This window comes from Sebastes fasciatus, chromosome 24 (genome assembly GCF_043250625.1).
Source record: "Sebastes fasciatus isolate fSebFas1 chromosome 24, fSebFas1.pri, whole genome shotgun sequence".
Lineage (NCBI taxonomy): Eukaryota > Metazoa > Chordata > Actinopteri > Perciformes > Sebastidae > Sebastes > Sebastes fasciatus.
Genome location: NC_133818.1, coordinates 4,613,078 through 4,639,614, shown reverse-complemented (window position 1 = coordinate 4,639,614; position 26,537 = coordinate 4,613,078). Strand labels below are relative to the sequence as shown.

General features: G+C 39.3%; 1 protein-coding gene across 5 annotated transcripts in view; it reads right to left on the bottom strand.

Moving 5' to 3' along the window:
* LOC141763134 (inactive dipeptidyl peptidase 10-like) overlaps nucleotides 1-26,537 on the bottom strand; it is a 55,508-nt gene that overhangs the window by 3,180 nt on the left and 25,791 nt on the right. For 2 of the 5 annotated variants that reach the window (XM_074627488.1, XM_074627489.1), the window contains exons 4-26: nucleotides 19,937-20,031; nucleotides 16,934-17,008; nucleotides 14,993-15,045; nucleotides 14,796-14,877; nucleotides 13,603-13,723; nucleotides 12,007-12,161; nucleotides 11,019-11,116; nucleotides 10,801-10,924; nucleotides 10,112-10,150; nucleotides 9,855-9,962; nucleotides 9,660-9,751; nucleotides 8,306-8,353; nucleotides 8,083-8,201; nucleotides 7,210-7,257; nucleotides 6,495-6,593; nucleotides 6,316-6,385; nucleotides 5,499-5,627; nucleotides 5,351-5,416; nucleotides 4,140-4,194; nucleotides 3,611-3,710; nucleotides 3,067-3,125; nucleotides 369-441; nucleotides 110-183 (exon numbers count right to left, since the gene is read on the bottom strand). In XM_074627488.1, the coding sequence (XP_074483589.1) occupies nucleotides 110-183; nucleotides 369-441; nucleotides 3,067-3,125; nucleotides 3,611-3,710; nucleotides 4,140-4,194; nucleotides 5,351-5,416; nucleotides 5,499-5,627; nucleotides 6,316-6,385; nucleotides 6,495-6,593; nucleotides 7,210-7,257; nucleotides 8,083-8,201; nucleotides 8,306-8,353; nucleotides 9,660-9,751; nucleotides 9,855-9,962; nucleotides 10,112-10,150; nucleotides 10,801-10,924; nucleotides 11,019-11,116; nucleotides 12,007-12,161; nucleotides 13,603-13,723; nucleotides 14,796-14,877; nucleotides 14,993-15,045; nucleotides 16,934-17,008; nucleotides 19,937-20,031 (1,982 nt within the window). Of the gene's footprint in view, nucleotides 1-109; nucleotides 184-368; nucleotides 442-2,888; nucleotides 3,126-3,610; nucleotides 3,711-4,139; nucleotides 4,195-5,350; nucleotides 5,417-5,498; nucleotides 5,628-6,315; nucleotides 6,386-6,494; nucleotides 6,594-7,209; nucleotides 7,258-8,082; nucleotides 8,202-8,305; nucleotides 8,354-9,659; nucleotides 9,752-9,854; nucleotides 9,963-10,111; nucleotides 10,151-10,800; nucleotides 10,925-11,018; nucleotides 11,117-12,006; nucleotides 12,162-13,602; nucleotides 13,724-14,795; nucleotides 14,878-14,992; nucleotides 15,046-16,933; nucleotides 17,009-19,936; nucleotides 20,032-20,231; nucleotides 20,404-21,402; nucleotides 21,474-26,537 lie in introns of those variants that run through there. The other 3 variants (XM_074627492.1, XM_074627493.1, XM_074627491.1) reach the window with 3 other exon arrangements.

Genomic DNA, 26,537 nt, shown 5'->3' with positions numbered 1-26,537 from the left:
AAGGTAATCTAAAAACACAAAAAGTGCATGTTAAAGGGGGATAAAAATACAGTTTTTCCTATGCAGTTTGGAACAGAGGATTTTTACTACAAGAGAGCGCCGTATTTACCTGCATAGTGTAGTTGGCTCCGATCTTTATTAAGTGCTTGATGAGCTCCGCTGAGTGCTGAAAGTGAACGTTTGCTGTGGAGAAAAACAAACAAGACGTGTCGCCGGGGTTAATTTGCTGGATATAAAAGCTCCGGCTCTCATCAAGGTCAAGTTGAGAAGCTCATTTCAGAAGGACACAACCAGAAGCCTGCCTTTAATAACACACGTTACAGCTTATGTTTTGCAATGTGACGTGTGCATGATGATGATGTGCGTACCGTCTGCAGTGCCGTGAGCCAGAAACAGAGTTCCTCCCTGCAGACCTTTCATGTTGGTCAGGACTTTGGATGCCTGGAAGATAAATTGTAATTTAAAGTGTTAAAATCTCACAGGAATGGTTCGACATTTTGTGAAATATTCTCTTTCTGGCTGAGTGTTAAATGAGATTTATACCACTCACACTTGTTACCTTTGTACAGAGCCAGGCTAGCTGTTTCCACCCGTTTCCAGTCTTTATGCTAAGCTAAGCTAAGCGGCAACTGGCTGTATCCTCATGCTTATCGTGCAGACATGAGAGTTTCCTAATGGTTCTTTTAATCTGAAAAGCAACAACAGTTGTAGTGGAGTAGAAGTATAAAGTAGCATAAAATGGAAATACTCAAGTAAAGTATCTCAAAATTGTAGTTAAACACAGTACTTCCTGTTGTGATTGCGAAACCAAAGAGTATAGAAGCAAAGAGACGAAACTCCGACCGCTGCCGCCATTTTGGACTGAAAACGCTTATTATATTTACGATATTTTAATGTTCAACACAGGCCATTTCGGTAGAATATGACAATAGAATAGAAGTAATTTTGTTTTACTTTTGTACGGCACTATGTAGGCGGACGTTTTACTGGCGTCCGGTGGTCGCTTTCAGTCCTGATTTTAACTTCTTGGTAATATACGTTCTTTCGTGAAACTCTAATGCTGCATTCAAAACAACTCTGAACTCAAAACATGTTCTGACCTCCTACTAGAAAAAGTATTTGATTAAATAATACATACTATCATATAGTAAAACCTGTTCTGCATGTACATTTGCGTCAAAATATGTCGGCGTGTTATTAGAAAGTTAACGTCTCTGCACAAAAGTTATTTGAGAAAACGTTAAAAATAGCAGAAAAATGTGGAGACTGCACTGCTGACAGTTCAAGTTCAGTGTATCACGGTCACGGTTACAACAGATAAAGACCCTTGGAAAGGTCATGGAGGGTGTTTTGAAGGCCTTTTGTAGTGCAGAGCAGCCGAACTGTAAATGGAATTCATGCTCACATTTGCAGAGAAACTGGAGAGTATTTTTTTCCCCCTCTGCAACAAGAAGCCAGATTGCATTTGGATGCATTGCTCAGGGGAGTGTGGATGGTAGCTGTTATATTAGAGGATATCTCCACCTCTCAATCTCATCATTCACTTTTCGTTCCCAGTTGGGATTCAAACGAGGAAGATTTTCCGGCTCGTCGGCCGCCGCACATCAACAACCGGACATTTAATAACCTTCTCTTTTAGTCTCCGAGGATGAGTGATGATGTCCCGCTGATTATTGTCTGATTTCATCGCGCCACATTTCTTCCTCTTTGGATGTCTTTTAAAAAGCAGGACCCCCCCACCCCTCCTGCTGGGAGAGGCACAGAAATAGCCGGCCCAGTTATAAGGCAACCCACTTAGGAGGGAAAACACACTTTGACTGCAACCTTCACGTAGAGGACAATTGTGTAATTTCTTTTTAGCCTACACCTCTGGCATTTTCCTGTTTTTTTTTCATGTTTGTGTGTTTTTCCTCGCTGCTGCAAAAGGACACGATTCGCTTGTGGCCACATTTTTGTTCTTTATTTGTAACTGTTTGATTTGTGAAGTGGACCAAAGCAGAGTGTGTTTTCATTTAGAGAGCTGTGTGACCTCGACGTCGTCCTAAAAACAAGAGAGATTTGGTGGAGAGAAACAACAGCAGCCTTTCAGTTGTGGCTCCGTTAAAGTCTGGAGGTAAAATTGATTTTCTGATAATTCCTGCTGCCAAAATCTTGCATCAGTAATCCACACAACCAGGCGTGTTTTGCTCGCTGTTTTCCAGTGTGGTCGGACTTATTTCTGGTTACCAAACCCAACATGTGGGTCAGGTCCCCTCCAAAAGGCCACAAGATAAACCTCAAGGATCGAAAGGAGACGAATCATACTTCCGCTACACATAATAATGACTCTAAAAACAGGATACTTTGACATTGTGTGGTGGTGACAGTGCAAGTACAAATTAAAGAGTCAAAATGCTTTTATCACTAGCTTAGTCGTTGCACTGTGTCAGATAAATTGGCAGCCCAAATATTGGCATTGTATGTTTCTGCAAACCACCGATACGTTGAATTAAACCTAAAGTTAATCAATCGTTTCACAACGTGAACCATGTGGAATTGTGCGTTTCTGCAAGCGCGATACGAGGATGATATGAAATGTATTTTTGGTTCAGAAACGTCAACATTCAACGTATCCCGAGGTCTGCAGAAACATACTGTACAATGCCACATTTGTTCTGGTGACTGGGTCGTAAGATTGAGTTAAATGTACCAGTAAACGTGATTATGATGATAGCAAACATGGCACAGAGGACTGAGAGCCGTGGGAGGTCAGGCTGCGTGCTTCTACAATCCACTGTCAAGTCTGCAGATGTTATCTCATTTCATTTCTGCTTCTATGTGTTCATAAAGTTGTTGTTTTGGGTGCAGCGGAGCAGTTGGCGATCATGTGATGATAACACCATGTAGGATTTAAAGTTATGTATTCAGAAACTCATATTTTTGGTGTCAGTTTAGGGAGTTTATTGCTGCCTGAACAAGCTTTGTTTTATTTTATGTGTCTGGCTGCTGGAAAAGATACGATTTGGGACATAAAATAAGACAAAAACAAGCCCAGCAACAGATGGATGATGGGTAGAAGCTGCTCACTTGGTATCTGTTCTCCTCAGTTGAAGGTGAGCCGAGGTATCTCTCTGAAAAGGTAGAAGCTGGAAAAGAAAAGAGGTTGTTTTTAAGAAAGATGGAAGAAAAACAAACGTTTGAGCTGCAGTTAATCATCATCATAAAACTGATTCTTCTTTCTGTTCAATCTGCATGTAAAGATATTTTACATGTTTCATGAGAGAATATGTTTCAAATGTGTGTTTTGAGTGAAAACCTTATTCGCTCTGTAGGAAACACATGAAGCAGAAGATTTACAGACACACTTCAGTCTATTAAACTGTAATCACATACAGCAGTAGCTCCTCAGCTTTAATACTCCGTCGACTCCCAGACATGAAGAAAGCTTTTCATCCTAAAAAATTCAATAAGCCTGAATTCCCGAAAGCAGAACCTATGGATAATTAAAGTCACATTACCCAGACAATACAGCATGTAGGATAAAGACGTCAGCGCTGCAGCAGAAGTAATATTTCCATGTCCCTGCAGTGTGTTTTTAAAGAAGGAGAAGAGGTGATTTAAATGAGCTCACCGTACATGGACCAGTCGGTGACGGGAGCCTGAGCTGCTGCACATCGGATCAGCTTCTCAGTCGACTTCAGCATCGTCAGTGTGAGGAAGCCGCCGTAGTCCTGTCGGAGGAGCAGAAAACGAGCTCTTATTGATGGTTGAATATATAAAAATACGCTCTACTACACACAGCTATGTTCATTTTTAACCTGGATATACAAGCTGGGAATGCAGAAACCAAACTAGCTTCATATAGTTTCAATTAGGAACCAGGATAATATGAGATTTGTGCACACGGGGAGATGAATCATGTATGTTTCTAGTACTAAATACGATCAAAACCAAGATACCAGTGAGCGTGTGAAACATCTACATACATGTTTTATCATCAGTAATCTTTAATTTCAGGGTTAACGATTGGCCTCATAAATTAATAAAGTTGTCAAACAGTGTGAGGAAGCCTCATTGAGCATTTCAGACCACACAGCAGCCGATACGGCTTCATCCTTCAGGCTGAGAGCTTTGATTAATTCACAGTCTGACAGACGAACCTCTCCAAAGACTCCAACACGAGTACGATCGATGAACGGCAGCTTCGCCAGGTACCTGAGGCACACAGAGGAGACGCTTTAACTTCATAATAAGTTTGTTTCAATTCAGTCCAACAGTAAAGAGGTCAAAGGGCAGAGCCACATGTGAGAGAGAGCGTTGCTGGGAATAAATGAGAAAACCAGGAAGAAAGCAGAAAGTCGTGTTTTTATATTATAAAAACAGCATATTGTAAGTGTGTTTTGCAGCTGAATTAATAAGTTGTGATGTCAAACACGGTGTCGCTGTGACACTGAGGAGGATTGTAATTCTCAGATTAAACTTATTACACTTGACAATCAGACTTTTTGTACTTGTTCTGCAGAATAAATTCATTTCCAATACTGAATAAAGGGGTTTCTATTTCAAAAGACGTTCTGTTGTCTGTTAAAATGTGTGACAGTAATTATACTAGAAAGAAATAACAGATAAACCAGATAAAAAGTAGTGATATAATTCAAATCAAAGTGGTTTTGCTGTGTCATTTCCAAACTTTTTAACATCCAGAATGAACTTTTCTGTCTCGGTACAGAACTTAAACATATTTTTTATTCTAATCTTCAACATAAACACAACTCCTCTTCATATTTTCTCAATCGATTAATGCTTTTGTTCTATAAAATGTAAGATATAATCAATCAGACACCAAGTTTTCATATTCAAATGTCTTGTTTTTGTCTGAACAACAGTGGAAAAACCTAAAAATATTCAGTTTACTGACATTGAAGACTATGAAAATAAGCAAATTCACATCTAAGAAGCCATTTTCGTCCTGTAACAATTAAACAAATATTAAAATTGATTTAATTTGTCACATATAGGAGTGCGCTTGCGGGTAAATGTGAATGCATTAGATAAAGCAATGACAGAAGTGTCCAGTTAAATGCATATATTAAATTTAAGGAAATGGCGAACGTGCAAAACCTACAATTATTCAAAAATAATACCATGCTAAAGTTGTTTGTTATCTTTCCATGATGAGTTGCTGAAGCACAGGATGTTGCATTAATAAAACTATTTCAAACATATTTTTTTTCCCACAAAACAATTAGAGAAAGGCGTCTCTGAAATCCTAAAATACTTTGACATTATTAGTGCGAACCAGACACAAAGTAACTCTCACTAAACGTTAAATTATGCATCCAGACTGGACTAAATAAAACATGTTACGTACTCCAGGGCTACTGTCTGGTCGTCTGCGTCCACCGTGCCGAGCCTCTGATGGAGCTGATGTAAAACCCTGTGAAGTGACAAACATGAGGATGAAGATCAGGTAGAAGAACTATTAAAACATGTTGAGTATTTACGTGAATGTTCAGTACCTTTGACCTCTGAACCCTGACCCTCTGCCGTCCAGCCGTGCTACGATGACCTGCTCCGTTCCCACCAGCACCGAGTCCCAGTCCAGCCTGAACTCCTCCGTCGCCGCCTGCTCAGCTGGAAAACTGCCGCTGTGAGGATTAACCCAAAAACAGACTGAAATATACTAACAGAGACTCGTTTTAAATGTTGTCTTTGTGTTTTAAATATTCATTCAAATGTTTTTCATTGTCTTTTTTGTAACTGTGAGACACTAGTTTAGGATAACCCAGCAAAACCGTCACCTAAGAAGTTGTTTATTAACCTAATCTTTGCCTTAACCTCAAGATTAAACCTACAGGACATCTCATCATGCCTAATTATAACTTCAAAATCTTTACCTGGAGCAGCTACAACAGCAAAATGCAACTCACACATTCATGCATCAGTGTTAACAATCTAATAATGAAAAGCACATTTTGCTTTTGTACTATAGTAGGATTTTAAAATGCACAATTTTCTGCATTTTTACCTTCTTTTTATTAGTGCTTTTACTTAATTAATTAGGATCTGAGTACTTCTTCCTCCGCTGACTTTGAGACTGTGATATATATTTAAGTTACTCTGCATATAAAAAGGATTATAGGGCATTAAAAAGTGTAGCTACGTTTACATTTTCTCGTCTAACATGCCTTTTACTTCCATTTATAGCTCCAGTTGATTTATAAACATTTATTTAAACTGTAGGTTTCACAGCCTGCAGGTATAGAGAAGCGGAGCTCGGCGTGCTGCAGTAAATGGTAGAAAAATGTAAATGTAATAAAGTGAAATGGGGCTCACACAATGAGGAGGAGGCCGTAGATGTAGGACTCTGAGAAGTCAGCAGGATAGATGAGCTTCAGAGGCAGATCTGTGACGACGACGACACGGAAACATTAGCTATAAACATTAGAGGACAGACGGGAAGACGGATGCAAACAGACTCGTATCATTCATTCATTAGTGCAGATCATTTGTACCAAAGTTGTCATTAGTGATCATCCGGATTTCAGTCTGAATCCTCTTTTTAGTCTCCAGCGCCGCCCGCAGAGGGAGGTTGTTCTCTAAGATGAAATACGCTGTGAAATATAAAAAAATAAAGCTGTTATATATCTGCTAAACTAAAATACATCAGCAGGGCGGTGATTCAGCACTTTTCTAAATATCTAAGAAGCCTAAAAAGTTGATGTTTCTTCTCACATATTCATGTTTCCTCTTTGCAACATGTCCACATCAAATATTCAGCACTTCATCCAGAGGCTGCAGCGATGGAAGGGCATGACTCCCATTTTTATTTTATAACCACTAATCCACATAGAAGGCAGGTTTCTATACTGTACATGGACGACTGAAAAATACAACATCTGAGGCTGTTTTCACTGATTTCTTTTTACATTTCTTATGAATTTTCAACTTAATTTTTGTTTTTGTAAGAGCACACACAAATACTGACTTTTAGCTATCTTAAAAAAAACAATTATGGAGATGAAAAGATGAATATTTAAAGTGTGAAACAAAGCATCTTAGAGATGCAGTTGGCACGTCGTCAAATCCAACAGCTGCTGATGTTTTCATACAAAAAACATGATGATGCTTAATTGCTTTTCCATTTCAGAGAGAAAAGCACATCTGCCTGCACGCACAAACATCACATAAAAACAAACTGGTTTCATATTTAAAGGAGAATAAACTTACAGTCCACGTCATCGAAACTTAGAAGCAGCACAGCTGGAACTCCAGGACCTGCAGCGAGAGGGAATCAAATATTTAGTTAGGTCGTGTTTATGACTGTAACTACATCCTGTTTTGAGCTGTGTCGACACTTTCTATATTTAAAGGGCAGCTCCATTATTTTGGGTCTTTTTAAAGTTTTTATATCATTCTGTAGCTTCCCAGTGGTGCTCCTGATGTATTCACATCTGTATGCAAAGCATGTTTTAGCATGAAAATGCTATTTTTCCTTCAAGCCCTTCTAAAAGCTTTTTCCCTTGTGACCTGACGTAGGTTTCTGCATGATGATACTGCTACATGTACAGTATATAAACTGGAAAAAGAAAGTTCGGAAACTTGTGTTTGGTGGATTATTTCTCTGTTGTTACAATGCTAATGGTCATTGTATTTTACATGGTTGGAAAGCCTGTTTATTTACCTTCACAATGATGTCCAACTTGTAAGGATCATGCATTTGTGGGACGAGCAGCACAGATGATTATGTGGGTAGCGCCCAAGAACAATTTGCCAAAATGCTCTGCCAATGGTAATGGCGCTCTCCACATAATCAGCTGTGCTGCTCATCCCACAAATGCATGATCCTTACAAGTTGGACATCATTGTGAAGGTAAATAAACAGGCTTTCCAACGATGTAAAATACAATGACCATTAGCATTGTAACAACAGAGAAATAATCCACCAAACACAAGTTTCCGAACTTTCTTTTTCCAGTTTATAAAAGGAAAGTAAAAAATAAGTTTACAATACAGGTTCATATTTCTATTTTTGGTTATACTGCCATTATTCTGGAAAGAAGAACAACCAATTTAATTATAATTTGTTCCCTGCTCTCTGACCTTTGCAGTACAGGATGGCGTGCTGTGCGTCGCCGCTGACGTCGGCGTCAAAGAACGAACACTCCTCCTTCAGCCCGCAGGTGAGGCATCGCCGTGGAAACAGGCCGAGGGTGGAGACGCTGATGGAGAACAGAGACAACAATAGGAGGGAAATGTTGGTTAAACAATGAACAAAAGGCTTTTTAAAGTACACAATGTGATTCATTTATTGAGTGTATTTTACCTGTATAGATGTCTTTGTTGTGCAGAGTCCTCTGTGCTCAGAAAGTATCTGTGTGGAGGGAAAGCAGAGCAGCGAAAGTGGGACAAGGTCAGAGATCCATTATACATCACCTGCCTTCACCAGGCACGCTGTATTGTGGCTGACCAACCAGAAACACATTTATACAGTCATGAATGCTGCAGCTCCCGAAGTAGACAATAGATGTTTTAAAACGTTTTCTCCTTCTACAGAATACAGATGAATGTGTAGCAGTGGTCGGATTTATACTGGAGGGGGGAAAAGATATGGATGCTGCACAAAGACTCAGCTGGATACTCACAAACAAAACGCTTAAGTTTCTTGGAAAAATTGCTTTAAAAATTAAGCTTCTCGCAAAAAGTGTTTTCTTCTTTCATCAGTTTGAAGTGGAGGTACAATATTATAATACACATTTCAACATCAGCACACAATAAATACTGAATAATGTCCTGATAAGTAGGTTTGACCCGAATATTTGACTTTTCGGTTATTCGTTTGTTGTGTAAGTAATCAATTTTCAATTTTGTTATTCGGATATTCGTTGCTTCTTATACGATAACAAAGAATACAAACAACTGTACTGTTGAATAACAGAATCCTTAAAAATTAATGCCTTTAATTAAACCAAAAGACACGTGTTGCAACGTCAATCTCGAGAAATGTCTGGCTGAGTCCTTCCCGAGTCATGTCATGAAGACGAGCCAAGAGCTCTCGTCGTCGTTGCTTATGGTGGAGCAAAACACGTGCAAGGCTTGGGCAGAAAGGGCTGAGAGGAAGCTACGGCAGGCTGCATTACGCACGGGCTTGCAGCCGGGCACTGCCGGGATCAACAGAGCGTAATACGCCGCCGTTTAGGGAGCGTGGACAGATACGTGTGCAGACTCATCATGACACATTTTTGTTCGAAAAGCATGTATAGGAGAAGCGTCTGATTGTGTGACAGAGGAATTGTGCTGCTTTAATGACACAAGTCTGTGCTCCATGGACTTCGAATATATCGACGAAGCTTAGAATATTCGCTGTTGATTAATACCGAAGCAGGCCAAAAGGTGAAATAAAAGCTAATAAATGTTGTTGAGTGCAGATTAATAATTGAAGGGGACTCAGATTAATTTACAATATCAATATTTGGACAGCTGGACAATTAGAGCGCACTACTTTAGAGAGATTTTTGTGAGTAAATCAAAGTGAAACTGTTAAAATTCAGGCAGAGAAAGGTAAATAAATAAATCATATGACATTAAATATACCAAATATATATATTTTTTTAATATTGCGTAAATAAATAAATGGTAAAATGTGTGTCTTTGTATTTAAAGTGAGAAGAAAAACTTACACGATCTGGTTGTTTTCATCGTATGCAACGATTTTTGTCACCTCCCAGTCTCCTGACGTCAAGTGTCGAACTTCGTCTTGGTCGCTTCGTAACTGAAATCAGAATCAGTTGGAAGGATTGGAAACACCAGAAAATACACCACCATTCCTTATATTGAGTTATCAGATACAGTATGTGGAGGATGAAGAGAGTCACCTTCTTGGTGAACATGGTGATGTGGTGGAAGTCTCCCTGACCTCCTTGTTTCACGGGCAGCGTGAGGAAAAACCTGTTCCGGTCCTCGGAGAACAGCGGCTCCTGACTCTGCAGAGACAAACAGAGGTGACACACTTTATGCATGAATGCTTCCTGTTGCATTCTCCCCTTAATAATGGACCATATAGCTGTGAGGATAATACAGTATATAAAGTCAGTGCCTTATTGTTATGAGAAATGTCTGTGTTGAGGTTTACCTGTATGGAGAGCCACGTCTCTGAAGACTCCTCATGTCTCTGAATTAAACACAAGAAAATGAAATCCAGCTTCAAACATGATTATTATTATGACATACAGTAGTTGCTGTTGTTGTTTTCCACCTGAATCTTGTATGTTGTTGTCGTACAAGTTTTTCGTACGTTTTAATAATGCATAAATAAATACATAAATATAATTAATAATTAATAAATACATTTAAAAATAAATAAATTAATGTAAAAAAGCATTTAATAATAAATAAATCTAAAAATACATTTTAAATGAATAAAAAATATTACATTTAAGTTAATACAAATAAATAAATAAAAGGGGGAATTAAATAGAAGAGTAGATAAATAGAGGAATTAATACAAAGAAGTAAATTAAAAATTAAAAAAATTAAAATATAAATTTATTCCACATGTTATCAATTAATTAATGCCTATGTTTATTTTTAATATTATTTTTGGTAAATTAAATTTATTTATCGAGTAAATTATTCATTTATTTTTTATTTTGTCAGGTTCTGTCCTCCTTATGACGTAACTGACATCAGTAAAAAGTACAATATTTACCTCTGAAGAGTAGAAGTACAAAGTAGCTTCATGCTCAAGTCTCAGTTACTTTCCACCACTGGTCATTTGTCAGTTGAACCTCAATACCTCACCCTCCAATCAACAACACCCACCTGCAGACAGACTCCTATGGTGGCGTCACACACCGTCAGCAGTGATGCATTCTGGGGCCGGTTGATCCAACACACCACGAGGTGAGTATCACTGATCCACTTCACCATGGTGACGTAGAAATCCCTGCAGAGGAGACGCAAAGCAGAGGGTAACAACTTGTGCCTTTGTTTATATATATGTGTGTGTGTGTGTGTGTGTGTGTGTGTGTGTGCGTCACCTGAGTCTGAGCTGATCAGGAGGCTGCAGTTCTTGAGTGTGTGTCGCTCCGAACAGGTTGACCACCGACAGCTTGACCACAGGGTTTTTCTGACCGGCCTGAAGGTGTCAAACAGAGATGGAGGTAGTTATTATAACATATGTGGAGATAAATACATCACTTTATAATGTCTCTGAGTGTGACAGAAGCAGGTTTGTCCACTGAATATTAATATAATTTTAGTATAAAACTGAAACAGCTCAAAAATGAAAAATGATATCATAAATCTCCCATGCACAGTTAAACTCTTTGCACTTTCACAGAGCATGTCTTAGTTTTCATCTCTTCTTTTTTCGTAAAAGCAGGAAAAAGCAGTGGCACTTCATTTTATAGGTACAAATTAATTTATTTCTAATTTTGCGTTGAAGTTTTCCATGAAAGAACTATGTAATTTGGTTCTATTGATCAAAATAAAAAGTGTCTCTTTGAAAGAAAAAACTCAATTTAGACCCAAATAAATTGGAAATAAACCAATTGAACACTGTCTCCTTTTTTATAATTACTCCTAAATTACAGATCTTTTAATCGGGAACGTTTCAGAAAACTTGGGAAATTATTCAGAAACTATGGACCCTTTAATTTTACAAACAATTCAGCTTAATATTGGGAGTATTAGTTTGTTTCTAAGGCAAAATACTGTAAAGCTGCCATCTACTGTCTGCCGAATAAACAATATAAAGAGCACAAAGACAATTAAACTACTATAAATAACAGAAATTCTTAAAATATAAGCAGGTAAACAAGTCAGAATAAAGGCAAGAAACAACTCAAAACAAATTTCTTTTTTTCTTTAACGCTACTACGAGGAACTTTAATTTTGTGTTGATTTTGGCGGCCCCTGTGAACAACAGCGGTAGTGTTTCCGAGCACCAGAGTCCCTTCAGAAAACCTCAAATTTTCCTGCATTTGGCTGCCAGCGAGGCCCACAACCCACCTGCAGCAGACTTACCATGGGATATGGGTACTGCTGTCCTTTAGGGTAGGTGTTGCCGGTGAACTGTGGCAGAACCATGTTGGGTACCAGGGTGTCGTTGATGGTGAGGAAAGCCAGTCGCTCTCCGTCAGGCGACCACCAGTGAGCCAAGTGGGAACGCAGAATCTCCTCTGACAAGAAAAATATGCAATTAATCAACACTTGTGTCACAGTTTGTCCTTTTTTCTTGCTTTTCATGTAAATAAACAGATAGTTTAAGGGAAAAAACTGTCTGGTTGCTCATATTATTGGTGAAATTGTACTCATTCTGCTCTTTCCTCCACTGACAAACATCAGCCAAATGGTTACAGTCTAAAGTAAATGCAAATCAAAAAGATAAAACACACACAGCTCGCAGTAAATCTACAAACAGGAGTGATTCTATGATGTTCCCCATCTGCCCCAGTCTGTGTTTGTGCAAAGACCATCACCACATTACTGAGTTTATTTACACGGCGACTTAATGGATCGAGTAGAGGCTTGTTGTTGATTTTTCATCGCCGTTCTGCTGAGTTCGTCTACTCGGCTCTGCTGCAATTCTTTTAAAAGCAAAAGACAAATCTTTGAAACATTTTAAACAGCTGAACTGAAGATGCACAGAGTACTCAAAACGACATCCTCCACCACTAAATCACCAAAACGCTTCCAAACGGGAATTTATAAACTTGCTTTTTATCATCATTGAGAGATTCATCAAAGAAACGACTTGTTGCATGATTATTACGACTACTAGTGGGGGAAGAAGTACTCAGATGCTTTACTTAATTAATTAAAACAGCAAAACGTACTTAAAGTATTAAAAGTTAAAGTACTCGTTATGCAGAATGGCTTATTATTATTATATTATTCTGTTTTTCTCACTAATGAATACATGTAAGAGCTTTTTAATGCTGTAGTTCGTCAATGGGGAGCCAATTTAAGATCGCACCAAAAGGCGTGTGAATGACACGTCAATGCTCAAGGTAAAAGCGTGTAATAAGACCGCCGTTCTTGCTTTAGGCGTGTCATTTTCACGCCGTGTAGTCTGCACTGACTGCAATGTAATGACGTAGAATAAAAAGGGGAGAAAGACTGATTATTGTCCATCTTTATATACAGTCTATGGTTTAAACACAGGTGTTTTTTTCCATGCGATTAATTTGAACTGTTGTATATTTCATGAATACTTTCACACACAGATGGTTGATTTTCTGAGCTCTCGCACCGTGTATAAAGCATCAACCAATCACGTTGTGCGTTGCATCTATATTTATGAAACAACAACGTAGCCTGAACCAAGGCGGCAAACTTTATTACTCCTTTTGACCTAGACAAAGGCAGTAGTTTGCATTTTCGTGTCGTTTCGCGCCCCCGGTGTGTCAAGGCCTTACATACATTGTGTTTCCTGTGGCTTCTTCACAATAAAAGCCAGCAAGTATTTTGCCAGCTGAATGCTTTTAATGTGAAGCAGCAGCAGCAGTATGAAATATTTGGTTTACATTAGCAGTAACTTAAATATATATATTAGGAATAAAACTAGTGGAAAAATGGTAAATCTGAATACATTTTTATGCCTCAAATCAGTTAACACACCTTCATACAGCCAGTCGGCCAGTCCGTTGAAGACGACTCCTTCCATCCCAGAGGAGGTGATTCTCAGAGAGTTGCTCTTCACGTCTGACTGGTAGTAGATGTTATTCTCAAAGACGTAGATCTGAAGAGGAAGAGGAGATAATGAAGGTACTCATGCATCATCCAACATTTAAATTTATTTCATTAGTTGTGGCAGCAAGTTCTTTCTGTGTTTTTCTTTTTGATTTCCTCTCTGATGAGATTTTGTTTTTTCATATTAAATCTCCTGTTTTTTTTATCTCACCGAGCGGCAGAACGTGTGTGTTTGTTCTTTCTCTCCCATCAGTGTTTTAATATTTGCATTTGCAAATACAAACAGGATCAGCCCGACACATCCTGCAGGTTCACCAATATCCTGAGTCCTCCTGAATTCAGTTTTTTGTTGTTGTTGGATTTATTTATTTTCCCCAGCTCTGTTCTGAATATTCATTAGTCACACAGCAGACATTTGGAGTTGGGAAACTTTCTGTCATACTGCTGCATACCTAAAGACACATCATGCAAATGCTGGTGGCATCAAATAAAACATTTATCATAAAAGGTATCCTGTATTAGCAGAATGAATATGAATGAATACTTTCAATTATCCAATGTGAACTAGACACATAAAAGCAGCCCAAACATGGAAATAGCAGAATAAAAATAATTGTATAAACAGCTAAAGCTACCACACTAAAGTAAGTAAAGTCATTACAATTCTCGTTCCCTTAGGATACAATCTTCATGCTGCACACTAACTAAAAGAGGGGTAATCTGGTAAAAGAAAGATTGGAGTTGGGAACATGTTGCACAAACGATTTTGGAATAAAGCGGATGTGTTAAACACTGTCGTCTTCTTCCAAGTCTCATCCTCTCTAGTGATGATTATGAGAATGACCTGTGTCACCTGCACTTTACTGGCTCAACTAATGAGTCAGAAGTCCTCACTCATGTGTATAAGATGCATGTAAAACAGCTGGAATTAGGTCAGAGGCAGAGCAGACTGAAAACCGGCAGACAGCAGAGTGTGAATGTAAACAGAGCCAATACTGTAAAAGAAGAAGAAGAAATCCCTCTGGAGAGACGAGGCTGCAGGAATTTATAAAAAGGCAGCGAGGAGAGACAAAGATGGTGAAGCAATAGAAGGAATGGATCACATAAACAAACAGCCTTACCAGCTGTTGTTCTCGTCTTCCCCAAGCTGCATGTTGGAGCACAGCGTTGTGAACCTCCGGAGGGTTTAGCTCCCATACCTCCCTGTTACACAACACACATATATTAAATGTATATATATAAAAACACAGTACATTAACAACCACCATCTGTTTCTGAATGCCACCGTGAGCAGGCAGAGAAAACACAAGCGGCTTACCTGGTGTAGATGTTGTACACGATGTAAGACGCCGTGTATGAATATCTGTACATCTGCAACGAGAGTTCAGCTCATCACAAAATGCAATGACACGTCGTGGCAATGTTAGTCATTATCTTAAGTCAAGAAAACAACAAGAAATATGAAGCTGAAGACATGAACACGAGGAAACAAAGTCACTGGAGCAGCTAATCACCAACACGAGCAGCGAAATAACAAGAAAATTTAACAGGGTTTTTGCACCATTTATTACAAAACAATCTTCTTTATTCAGTTAATACATAACTGCGATAAAGGCAAAACAAGTATAATTTATGTATTTAAGGTCTAATTGCTACGTCAGAATACATTTTAACTAAGTTTGTGTTTGTGTCTGCGGTGTCAAGTCACAAGTAAAGTCTCTAATAAAGTCCTTTTCCAGTGAACTTCAATAAAGTTGGGGTACTTGCAAGAGACAGATTAAATTAAAATAAAAAGAAATTGATGCAGCAGAGGTTGAGATATCGTGACGTTTAGTTCACTAACATGACTCGAACTCCAAAAGAACTCTATCCTACACTTCCCACAATGCAACTTGATAATTCTTGCCTCTCACACATTCAACATATTCTTGGTTTTCAGAAACGTACAAGGTCAACATCTTTTCCAGGCGAATGCATGCCCTGGTACATGAGTGTTTCGATACGATGACCTGAGTGTGCTGTTCATTCTTGCTTAACGTTGTGTGAAACAGGTTTCATTTCTCAAAAGGATAACGACTCTAAAAGCCTGACTTTTACTCAACTCCTTAACATCCAGTGTGGCTATTTTATTTCCCAAAAGAAGCTTTGAGATTGAAAAATATCCCACTTTGTCTGACGGTATCATATTGCCTATTCTGTATCTGAAATCTACACGATGTTACACTGAATTATAGACTCTATTACATTAAATGGAAACATGTCTTATGAATCATTTTATACACAAAATCAGACATATTTATAGTAACTTTGGGATTTTAAATCACGTTTTGGGGACCAAAAAAAACCCATTTTCCTTCACCTTGTTTCCCTCACAGCTGATTTCCCTCGACCCATAATGAAAGAGAGCAACTAAAAATCTCAGGACGTTGTGGTGCTCATACCTCAAGGGCATTGTGACGTTGCCCTGGCAACGAATAAAACTGGAGTGCAATCACTTATGCAGAAGAGAAGTGAAATGTTAATTCTATACATACAGAAGGTTTATCAAACACATGCATTTGAGACAACATACGTTGAGAGGCTTAAACCAAGGTGTGGTTTTGATATTACAGAATATACTGCAGGACACAGACGTCCTCCTCTGGTTTCTGAACCGGAGCCTGCATGCATCTGTTTGCAAACAAATCTAGAAATCAATGGAGGAGACCTTGACTGAGAGGAGAGCCTCACTGTGGGTGACTCAATGTTAACACAAAATGAAAATGCATGAAGCCACACATGTATAAACAGAAGCACAACAAATAAACCCACACCTGTTCACTGTTTGTGTGCAGTGTGAAGTATTTGTGTTTCGGTGCCTCCGACTCTGAATTATCCAAAAACCATCAAAGCTAATCTTTTCAATTCAAGTCAATTCAAATTTTAAGAAACAAGAGAGCAGCAAAGTGCTCTTCAGACAACAAAAGAGCATAAATACCAATAAAAACAAGCACATCACAAACGTGAAGATACACGCACAGAGCTTGTGTGGGTGTGGGTTTGTTTGAACATGCAAATAAGTGAGTGACAGCTCCCTCGGGTGCTGCACAGGAGCACGGTGTAAATAACAAGGAAATAAACAACAGGCGAGAAGGGACGGCTGGTAATATCGGGGGCGATCCACAACTCCAATCACAGCTTGTGTGGTCGCATATCAGAAAAACAACAACGCTTTTGTGATCTTTAGTGTAAAGAAGATGCGTTTTCATTTGAAACTCACCTGTTTGACATCGTAAGCGAAGAGCGCGTACTTCAGATCTGCAGAGAGCGAGTACTTCACCACCTTGAAGGCCACCTAACAAAACAGAGACAAGAAAACAGCTGAACCGTAGAAGATGTTTCAGACTTAACACTTTTCTTTTCAGACTTGTCTGAAGACGTACAGTATAGTGACAGTTACACAAAAGAAACTGATGTGATGAGTGGAAAGCAACAGTAGGTGACATCAGACTCTAAAGGTTCAAAGGATATGTACATACATTTGATAACACTAAGTCACTTTGTAAACCTAACCTAACTATTTTCATGAGGAATGGGTAACCAAGTTTCATTTTTACGAATGTGAATGACAATTGTGTGCATCTCATTTGCGGTGTCAGCGTGTCGGTCGATAAAAGATGTAACGTCAAGCTCCACTTCACCAAAACTTTTCATGGGACGGGACAGAAGGTAAAGGAGCTGACAACAATGTTTAAAGGACAACAGTCTCTGTTAAACACACTGACGAAAAGAGAAAGCCAACGCAGCAACAGAGTCTTCATTAAGTGGCACATCTACATCCTAAAAGCCTTTCGCCTATGGCGGGATTGTAATAGAGGCAATGACTGCGGTGGCTGAGACGTTATTAAAAGGACCATAAAAGTAAGACAGAAAAGATGTATGCTATTGGTGATGCAATTAAGAAGTAAATGATGAACAAATATGCAAGTAGGGCTGCAACTAATGATTATTTTCATTATCTATTAATTATTTTCTCAATCAATCGATTAGTTGTTTGGTCTATAAAATGTCAGAAAATAGTGAAAAAGTCCAAGATGACGTCCTCAAATGTCTTGTTTTGTCCACAACTCAAAGATATTCAGTTTACTGTCATAGAGGAGTAAAGAAACCAGAAAATATTCACATTTAAGAAGCTGCAATCAGAGAATTTAGACTTTTCTTTTTCTTAAAAAAAACGATTAATTGATGATCAAAATAGCTGGCGATTAATTTAATAGTTGACAACTAATCGATTAATCGTTGCAGCTCTATATGCAAATATTCATTAGCTACTTAGACGTAACAATTATTAGGCCGTTTTAAAACATTAACGAGATTCTTTAGCAGGAGAATCAAGTTTTTAACATGTTCAGAGTGACGCCAAGCCTGTAAGCATGATAACATTTGCACTAAACACAAAGTGCAGCTGAGGCTGATAATATTTTATGACCAAATATCATCGCAATCCATCCAAAATGTCAAACAGCTGGTGGCGCTAGAGCAAAAGTCAACAAACTGTTTGCAAATTGCGAACATGAAACACGAGAAGAAGAAGAAGTGAATCTCTACATGAAGTGATTTATATTTGACAGGTCATGATTGCTCCTTTGTGTGAACTAACATTGTTCATATTTGCAGCGTTCATCCCCATGACAATGACATAAAACACAGCAGGCAAAAACTAATCTTGAAACTAAAGGCCATAAACCCACGAGGGAGCCACAGAGCGTTCTGACATTTCTGGGAGAGGACGAGGTGGACAGAGATTTTATGGACGACATTTGAAAAATGTTGTTTTGCTGTAGGACAATTAGTCAGACTTTAAAAACCATAAATTCTGATATTCTTGTGTTTCTTTTTGTGCAATAATGCATTTAAACAAGTCCTTAATTCAGCTATGTTCTGGTAGTGGACTCACTGATGGAAGCTGTGCAGCCAGGCAGTGACAGTGTTCAGTTTGGCTGCTGCAGCTGGTGGCGTTTACAATATTTTGGCTGGTCAAATCAGGGACTTCCTAACTACGAGGCCACCTCTGCTTTCTGATTTTATATGCATAGTTTGACAAGCTTACCACAGGACCAAAAATCCTCATCGAATCCCCTTATGCAACCATTAAACTGCTAAATTCCTACAAAAAAAAATATGCTTTACAGAGAAGGCGAAGGTTTATTTACAGTATATGTGTTAAAGAATAGCAGGATTATAACAATAATGATGTGGCCTGCTTTCTAATAAACATTTCTGGTTGGATTACACTAAAATCAGATTACAAGTACGGACATTTGTTCACATCAAGGTGCTCTAAAAGCAAATCATTTTACTGACTACTCCGTGATTTGTTTGCATAACAAGCAGGCTCTCTCTCTTTCTGGTGATTGTGCCGAGGTAAGTTGAGGTGAGGCGGGCAGATTTAGCGACCTTAAAGCCCGAGCTCTCAGTACACAACCCTCTCAGCAGGATATTATCATATTGTGAGTCTAGCAGGTAGCAGAGTGATGAGGCGCTGCCGGCAGCTCTGACATGTTTCCTGCAGCCTCTGTGGGGATCCAACCACACCGAGACGAGAAGAAGATCTCTTTTTTAAAGAATAGTGCTGAGGCCTGGCCAGCCTAGTCCCACATATACCGTGTCTACAACTCTATTGACTTTTCTGTGGAGCCCCTGATAAAGAATAGAAGATGAAAAAATAACTTTAGGAGCATTGGTGTTCTGCAGTTTTCCTAAAAAGCATTGAATGTGTTTTTACGGTAATCTGAGCACCTTATTTTCATCATTTTGCAACTTTAAAATCTGAGGAATTGTCACAGGAGGCTTGCATGTACCTAAAATACCAATAATCCTGCAGAATAAAGCAGCAGAATATCCCCAAATTATCAGTTTTTACAGCATCAGATGGGTTCATATGGGGCTTGTGATATGTAAGCTTGTGTGGTAGGTTTTTAATAAATGTTTTACCTATTTATAGCATGTGTTTTATTATGTTTTATGTACTGTAGTGGACGTTCAAGCCTGTGTACATTCTATTTAATGGCAAAACAAAACAAATGTTTAACTTAAAGTTGAAATGGCAGTAACTAAACTTTTAATTTTCTCCTATAAAATGAGAAAAATGAGTTTAAAGTTTAGTCTAAATTCCTTAAATTCACTGCTTTGCCACAACAAATGATATAGTAGTATAAAAAAACATAATATTCTGATAGAATAATAAGAGAAAAGCTTAAAAATAGGGGTAAAAAAAACGTACAAACGTGCTGTTGGTCAGAATGACTTCCGTCTCGTTGGAGGCGAAGTTGAACTTGATGACGTGACCGTCTCGGTTCCTGTACACCACCTCTGAATCTGAGAGAGCAAACACAGAAACATTAATCACAACCAGCAGCTCAACAAACAACCGAACTGAGCTTTAAAACAGAAAAGCAAAAGTCAACTTACTGTATGTGTAACTAAAGAGTTTAACACCAAAACATGAAGCAGTGAGAGAAGTCTGCAGAGCTGCAACAGGTGGAACTCATTTAGCTCGTTAAGCTCGTTAGACTCACCTGCTGTACTGTAGGAAGGAAAACTGAGATTATAAAGTCTAATATTATTGTTTTGTGAAATGTAAAAATGTCTGAATGAACTGTAGACTGGACTAAAGTTGTGTTCATGTCATTTGGAAGTTACTATAGATACTGTTTTCTGACTGAATGACTCACATTTACTCATTGCTATCTAAAGCCCAGATATATCCCTTATATAACTTGAACAGTAGCTTTCATTGTGTGGAGCTCCAGGAAACATTCATGCATTCAATCCACAAATGCATTTTCACAGCTCCACAGGTGTTTTCAGTTATTCTGGCCGACTAGACTCCTGCTCAGGTCCAAGTTGAGTGGAGTTATGTTGGAAATTATAAGTCAAACCGGCAACGTATATGACCTCAAAATGTCAGAGTAGATTGGATTTGCGCGCAGTGACAAAATACATTTGGACAGTGCGTTCATGTTGAGTTAATTTTGTGAACTTTGACACTTAAATTTGTGTCTTCTCTTTTTTTTTTTTAGAAATGTGTTTATTGAGCGTTACAAAAAGGACAATACATGTACTTTTGAAACAATTGAAACCTATAGTATGCCTCTTTTCTTCTTCTCTAGACAGTGAGACTAATGGAAAAAGATATAAATATGTCCCTTCATTGTGTTTAAATGAAACTGCCATTGATTCACGTGTCTAACTAGAACAAGAAATGTGGAGTTTCATCCCAATATCTCCGTCTCCCAGTGGCTTCTAAGGACTTGATTGCCTAAATGTAAATTGGAAACGACATCAATCAGCAGGAGAGGTCAGACAAACGATAATGAATGTTATTCCTGTGGGTATTATTCTTCTTCTAAACAGGAAGCAGCTGCAGCTCCTGCAGGAGAAGAAAAAGACCCCCCCCTCTCTGATTTCCATTACACGGGGGATTCAGACTCTGTCGTTTCATTAGCCATCGCCATCGCCATCGCTCTCAACTCAACCGTCTGTCCACTAGGAACATTTGAAATTCACAGCAGCACACAAATAGCCATACTAGCTGGCATGTAACCTCACACACACACACACACACACACACACACACACATGCTCATGCTGTCTCTCATCATACGTAGGTCATAGCTACACCTTTCAGACCTGCTGTCACATTAATTCACCTCCCACATCCTGCAGAACAAAGATTATATCCTTTACCTACAAGCTCTTTCTGTAAGTATATAGTTTAAATTCTTGTTTCAGATTGTGAACGTCCTCATCAAACTGAACCAGAAGCAGCTGTGCCTCCTCTCTTAGCCCCCTGATGAACTCCTGAAACTTATTTGGAGTGAATTTGATGCTGATTGCAGGGGAGGAAATCACTCACTGCTGCACGAGAACAGGCAGCTTTCAGGCTTAAATGTGCATTATTGAAGAAGAGTAAAAAATATAAAATATGCATCACATCATCACAGGTTCATGTGGAGGAATCAGCGGATCCTCATGCAACGATTTGAATGATATCGTTCTCCTACGAATGTCCAGCAACATGTCCGCTCATTACGTGCATAGTCTTTTCAAAATAAACTTCCGTCTTCACAGGAAACTAATTAGGTTTAGGCAACAAAACCACTTAGTTTTGAGAAAGATTGTGGTTTGAGTTAAAATAACTACAGAAGTTACGTGACAAATAAATCAACGTTGATTTCTGATTTCAAGCATGGTACGGGGTGACAGCGGTCTCCTGGGAGGATGGAACCTGCCAAAATAAAAAATAAATGAATAAATAAATGACTAAAAAAATAAATAAATATGCCATTAAAAGTAGAAAAAGTAATAAATTAAAAATAAATGTACTCATTAGTTAATTGATCAAATGTGACATAAATTGATATTTCTGTTGTTGCCTTTGTATTAATTACCTTATTTAATTGTCTTTTTTATTTATTTATGCATTTATTTTTTATGAATGTCTAAATTTATTTATTTATTTTTGCATTTATTTGTATTTATGTATTTAATTTTGCATTTATTTTTAAATGTATATATTTATTAATGTGTTTAGGCATTTATTTATTCCTGCATGATTTTCCCTTAGCATTTCACCCCTTATTTTCTTTGGCAGATTCTGTCCTCCATACCACCCAAGTCTCCTTTATACTTCTATTACATGTGGATTAAATATGAAATGATTTTGTGGTATATATGCAAATTACAGTGCATTACTTTTTGTGGGTATAGCTATGAACGGTGCGTGAGAACAGTCTGGGAGGACGCATCAAGTTAAAAAACATGAATCAAATAGCAGCAAAACATCCAAGTGAAAGTTCTTTTGCCGGTTTTCTTGTCGATCATCTTGATCTTTTGAAAAGTAATTATGTTTAAGTCGCATCATTTTGTCTTGAACCTCATCTTTTTTATTAATAAACATCCAGTGGCATCACTCCCAACACTGGAGCACTGAATGAAAACTAACAAACATGGATTGAAGAAAGCACTCTGCTCCTGCTACTTTGCTTCCTGTCTTCACACATTTTACATAACATCCTCATGAATAATGCATTATCCATGTTGTTTTACTCATGTGGGTCACTGCTAAAGACGTCGCCTATTGTTTGTGCAAACCTCATTAGCAATCACGGATGATGAGTCGAGCAGCGTGAAGCACTCGTCCACGCCACGCTCTGATTGGACACACACACACACTGTCTTCGTCTCTTATGTAAGTACCTGGATGTTTCCTTCATCCACGGCTTAATCTGATATAAACAAGCTCTGCTTTACATTAAGAATACACAGTGGCTCCATGAATAATTCACTACAACAGTGACCCTGTGGGCACGCAGCATATAGGAATGTCAAAACAGATATAAGCAATGAAACCAACCCCACTGAAAGATGATTATATGGTTTAAAAGTCAGTGTAGCATCCATAATGCTGATGATGATGCAAGAAAATCATTAATAAACAACTGATAATGCTTCAGTGCACTCCACCAGAGCCTGCAGAGTCTGCACAGTGAGTGTTGAGATTTGTCTTCACAGTAGTCAAATAAACGCTGGTAGTCAATGCGGCATAATGTAAATATTTTCATCGCTTTAATTTAATAAATTCAACAGTTTAATCACGCTAATTTCAGCATAAATGTTTCACAATAAGAGCCTGATTCAATAAAAACCAACTAGGGATGCTCATTTTGAAAAAATTTCTTAACCGATAACCGACCCTCGTTAACCGATTATTAACCGTTAACCAACAAGATTTGTGCCTCGCATGCAGCGGTGTACCAGCTGCAGGAGCACAACAGATATGTCACCCGTCCGGGAGCGTTAACTCAGCAGCAACGATGCTTCATGTAGTGTTGCGGACATGTAGCCACTTTCCCAGTAAAAGTCTCCACCACACATTTAGTTTAGTTTAGCAGGTTGTCAGCTGTGTGTCTGCCCGGCATAACTTTAACGAGTGTCCAACAAACAGTGTGTGTATTTGTGCTACGTTAGCAGCTTTATCATTGCCGGAAACTTCGTAATCGCCGCTGCACACGTACAGTCTGCGTAACTTAAGTGAGTTTCCAACAGACCGTGTGTGTGTTGGCGGTGAGTGTGAGGTTGTTGGTGTCGTTCTAGCTGTGAACGTAGGTGTAGCAGTGTGTGTTCAGTTTATTTGTCGGTGAATAAATGCTGCGAAACTACAACTCCGCTCCGCTCAAGCAAGCTGGAGCTGTGTTTTTAATACATCCATGGAGAGACCGGAGCCGACTTGACATCCCTTAAACCAACCCATAACATTGCCAGAAACCCATGTAATACCGTGAAACAATTACATGCACAATAGAAAACACATCATGAGCATACAAAGCTTCATATCTGCATCAAATAACCAAAGATAAAATGTTCGATAAATATGCCATCGCAAATCATAAAGAGTGTAATTACACAACCGAATACACAAATTCCCACGTCAACGATGATGACGTCAGGGTAATTTTGTATCTCTGCTTTTGACCATAAAACCAGGCTAGGTGTTTCCCCCTGTTTCCAGTCTTTGTGCTAAGCTAAGCTAACTGGTTGCAGGTTGTAGCTTCACATTTACAAAATACACATGAGAGTTGTATCAATCATCTCATCTAACTCTCGGCAAGAAAGTGAATATCGTGTCAAACTAAAAACAAAATCAGATATTTCAACACGTTGTTCTACATCCTCAGGAAACTGTGAATATCATACTGAATACGACCACTACTCGGGATGTGATATTTACTTATTCATCATTCATCTGATGTTTGAGCTGGAGGAACGTGCCGTGTGCGGTCAGGAAAAAGATTTGGGCTCTGATGATTGTTTGGCTCTGGGTTCCTGTCGGGTTTCATCATGATATTCAGCTCTTGTTTGAACTCAAGGAGCTGCAATCTTAATTATTTCTTGTATTATTTAGGTTTTTTTGAAGTGTTAGGAGGTGATTTTAACATCCTGGGGGTTCCCTGCCTCTCTTCTATGAGAGTCTCTTGTGCTGTTAAATTAGGGCTGAGCAGCTATTGAAGCCTGACTCGGATGTTAGAGGAGAGAAGAGGAAATGAGTCGCAGCTTGTCAAGGAAGCTATTTCCATTACAGACATGTTTGAATTACACCCACAGCACCTCCAGGAGGCCCGGCAGTAAATCCAAGCCCAGACCAAGCTCGTGTACTCTCATCACACTCGCTCGACTTTAGATTTACACCTCGCAACATGTCAGCCGCCAATTTCCCAACTTTGTCATCAATCTCAATAAAACAGCTAATAATGGGACAGCCGGCCCTGTTGGGTTGAAAAATTCATTATTGTGGTACAAAACAAGTTGCATATCACTCTCCCAGGTGATGTCAGCCTCCAGCTAAGAGCTAACCAACAACATCGTTTCATGACTGATCTATCTGATCTGATTGATCGTGAATCAAAAACACACTGAGCGATAGTGTACAGTGGGGGTTTTCACATCGCCTTTATCTTGGCCAACAAATTGTATTCGAGACCTTCTGCTTCTCAGCTGTCCATCGTGTCCGATGATGACGGTTGCTCCAGGGGGTTGGGTGGTGGGGGAGGTGGTTCAGCCACTTCATGTGGCTGTGGAGGCCGATGCGTGAGCCACACATTCGCCCGCAGATGGGTTAAGGGAGCCCAGATGTTGTTGTAATGCTGGCTGCCCACTGGTGTCGTTGGGCATGCCTTTCGGTCCTCCTCTGTTGGGTGGTGTGGTGTATTTGTTCGGTCGCTCTGGCACAGGTGACCTGCCAGGCTGACCTATCAAGTGCCAGATGTTCCAGATGGGTAGGGTTTATGTTGCAGCGCTTGAGGAGGTCTTTAGTGTAGTCCTTGTAGCGCCTCTTTAGTCCGCCAGCAGCCCGTTTTGCGTTGCTGAGTTGCCCATAGAGGGCTTGGCGGGGCAAGCGGTGGTCGGGCATGCGGATAGTATCCAGCGGAGATGTTTTTTTGCTAGTGCTGCTTCCATGCAGATGGAGTTGGTCAAGGAAAGGATCTCTGTGTGAGGCACCCGTTCTTCCCAAGAAGATTCGAAACACACCTCAAAGACTACAGCCAACGGTCAACTACTAGTACGTTCTGCGCCATCCTGAGAGGAAATAACTCTAGAGATCGTATCTTGCCAAGAAGTGAAAGTTAATTGTTCGTTCCATTGCAACATCAGCGCCCAGCAGCACAGCTACGCTTCAACAATTTTGGACTGAAAGCGACTACCGAACGCCAGTAAAACGTCCGCCTACAAAGCGCCGTACAAAATTCTATTCTATTGTCATATTCCACCAAAACTGAAACACTGTAGACTGTAAATCAAGCTTTGAGAGCGGTGAACCAAAACAGTAAAATTGCTGGTCTGAAAACCAAAACAATGAGCTTAAATACGACTATAAAGCTTCATAAAACTGTGGGAAACTGCATAATCGGGCGATAACTGAAACCCAGTTGAGATCAAATGTGTGTCCCCGCCTTTAGGGAGTGAAATAAGGTCCTCACACTCACACATATACATACATCTGTGTGTGTGTGATAGAGGCCGTCCCAACCAGAGCCCATAATGAGAAGCCACAGGCCACAGGACTAGTCATTAGTATTATCTCCCTGTGGAAGCGAAGGACGCAGCAGGCTGTGGATCGGTGTTTCATATCCAGAGCAGGAAGGCCATCCCTCCACCTCTGTCCTTCTGTCACTCCCTGCAAGGCTCCAGAAAGGTGTTGTGGATATATTTAGTCATCCACTACCCTGAGTTTACCGTTAAAGCTGTAATTTAGCTGTCATGTTGTCAACAAACCGTCTTTCTGTTCAGCTCCTCCGGCGATAGCTGCTATTTTCTTTCTCCCC